We start from the raw sequence: 1,791 nt of genomic DNA on the forward strand, positions 1-1,791 counted from the left end.
TGCATCCCCCCCTCTGCATCCTCCCCTCTCCATCCCTCCCGCCTCCCCGGCTCTGGAGTGCCCGGGCTCTGGGGCATCCCTCCCCTCTGTCCCCAGGGATGCTGTCCCCGTGTCCCAGGGCCTGAGCAGCGCTGTCACTGCCCCTCTGGACTCCAGGAGGTCCCTCCTTGTCCTGCTGCCCCCATCCCTGCAGTGGAACCCAGGTGTGGGGCCCAAAGGTTTCCTTGGTGGTGCCAAGGGGACCAAAGAGTTTCTCCTGCCCTGTTGCTGCTGGGCAGAACCTCCCTGTCCTAGGACTGGGAGAGGGGAGAGCTGTTATCATGGGAGAGGAGAGCTGTTATCCTGGGAGAGGAGAGCTGTTGTCCTGGGAGAGGGGAGAGCTGTTATCCTGGGAGAGGGGAGAGCTGTTATCATGGGAGAGGAGAGCTGTTATCCTGGGAGGGGAGAGCTGTTATCCTGGGAGAGGATCCTGCTGGAGAAGGGGAAGGAGCCCCAGCAGTTTGGCAGCCCTGGGCAGGGATGGAGCTGTCCAGGAGCGGGCAGGTGAGCAGGAGCACCTCTACCTGCTGCAGCCCACCTGGGGCATCCTGCCTGGGCTGCTCGGGCCCCTCTGCTGCCCCTCTGCTCCCTGCCTGCCTCCAGGCTGGCATTTCCAACCCTCTGGGCCCCGCTGGGCTCTCCAGAACGGGAATGCTGCCGTGGATGGTGCGAGCAGGGCTGGCTGCCAGCCTCCAGCTGGGCACAGGGGACACACCTGAGCGTCCCCACCTCACCCGGGGGTCAGGAACCCCCCGTGTGCCCCAGCCCGTGCACAGAGCACGGAGCCGGCAGCGCCAGGAGCTGTCTGTGCCTGCAGTTCAGGGGAAAATTTTTCCGCCCTCCCACTCCGGCGGCTGCAATCCACCAACCACAGCATTTACTGCTTTTTTTCGCCCCAGCACCGCTCCAGCCATATTGGGCTGTGGGGAGAAAGCGGCTCTAATGTTCTATGTCACCTGCAAATAACCCGGGCGTTCGAAAAAGCACCTCCACCACCTCCACCACCCACACCAACACCACGTCCTCTCCACACACTAAAGTCCGTCCAAATGAGCCCGGAAGGCTGGCTCCCGCAGCCCACCCTGCTCCTCACTGGCCTCACCTTGCTCCTCTCGCTGGGTAAGTGTCGGCTTGAGCCCCCTTGCATGTGCCCAGCTGGGGAGACACCGTGCCCCTGCCAGGAGCCCCTGCCCGTGTGCCAGCAGGGATGGGCACGGAGGTGGGCTGGCGTGCGCCCTGCAGAGAGCCAGCAGCCAGGGTGACCTGCTTTTGGGCAGGGTGGGGGCTCTGGTGCCGCTGCATCTCCTCCTAAAAACGCCCTGCATCCTGGCTGGGGAGCACTGAGCCCCTGGCATGGCGGGCAGGGGAATGGGCTGCTGTGGGGACAGGGCTGGGAGGGTGCTGGGCTGCCTTGTGCTGTCCTTTGGGTGCTGCCAGGTGGGCTGAGCTGTCCTTTGGGTGCTGCCAGGTGGGCTCTGCTGCCTTGTGCTGTCCTTTGGGTGCTGCCAGGTGGGCTCTGCTGCCTTGTGCTGTCCTTTGGGTGCTGCCAGGTGGGCTCTGCTGCCTTGTGCTGTCCTTTGGGTGCTGCCAGGTGGGCTCTGCTGCCTTGTGCTGTCCTTTGGGTGCTGCCAGGTGGGCTCTGCTGCCTTGTGCTGTCCTTTGGGTGCTGCCAGGTGGGCTGAGCTGTCCTTTGGGTGCTGCCAGGTGGGCTCTGCTGCCTTGTGCTGTCCTTTGGGTGCTGCCAGGTGGGCT

The 1,791-nt window shown here is 64.6% G+C and overlaps 1 protein-coding gene across 1 annotated transcript in view; it reads left to right on the forward strand.

The window, feature by feature from the left end:
• Window positions 1-938: 938 nt before the first annotated feature.
• The window catches only part of SCN2B (sodium voltage-gated channel beta subunit 2), a 4,921-nt gene continuing 4,068 nt past the window's right edge, over window positions 939-1,791 (forward strand). Inside the window, exon 1 of the mRNA XM_005427524.2 lies at window positions 939-1,158. Coding sequence (XP_005427581.1) covers window positions 1,089-1,158 — 70 coding nt within the window. The 5' untranslated portion in view covers window positions 939-1,088. The remainder of the gene's footprint in view (window positions 1,159-1,791) is intronic.

Source organism: Geospiza fortis, unplaced genomic scaffold (assembly GCF_000277835.1).
Source record: "Geospiza fortis unplaced genomic scaffold, GeoFor_1.0 scaffold183, whole genome shotgun sequence".
In the NCBI taxonomy this organism is placed as follows: domain Eukaryota; kingdom Metazoa; phylum Chordata; class Aves; order Passeriformes; family Thraupidae; genus Geospiza; species Geospiza fortis.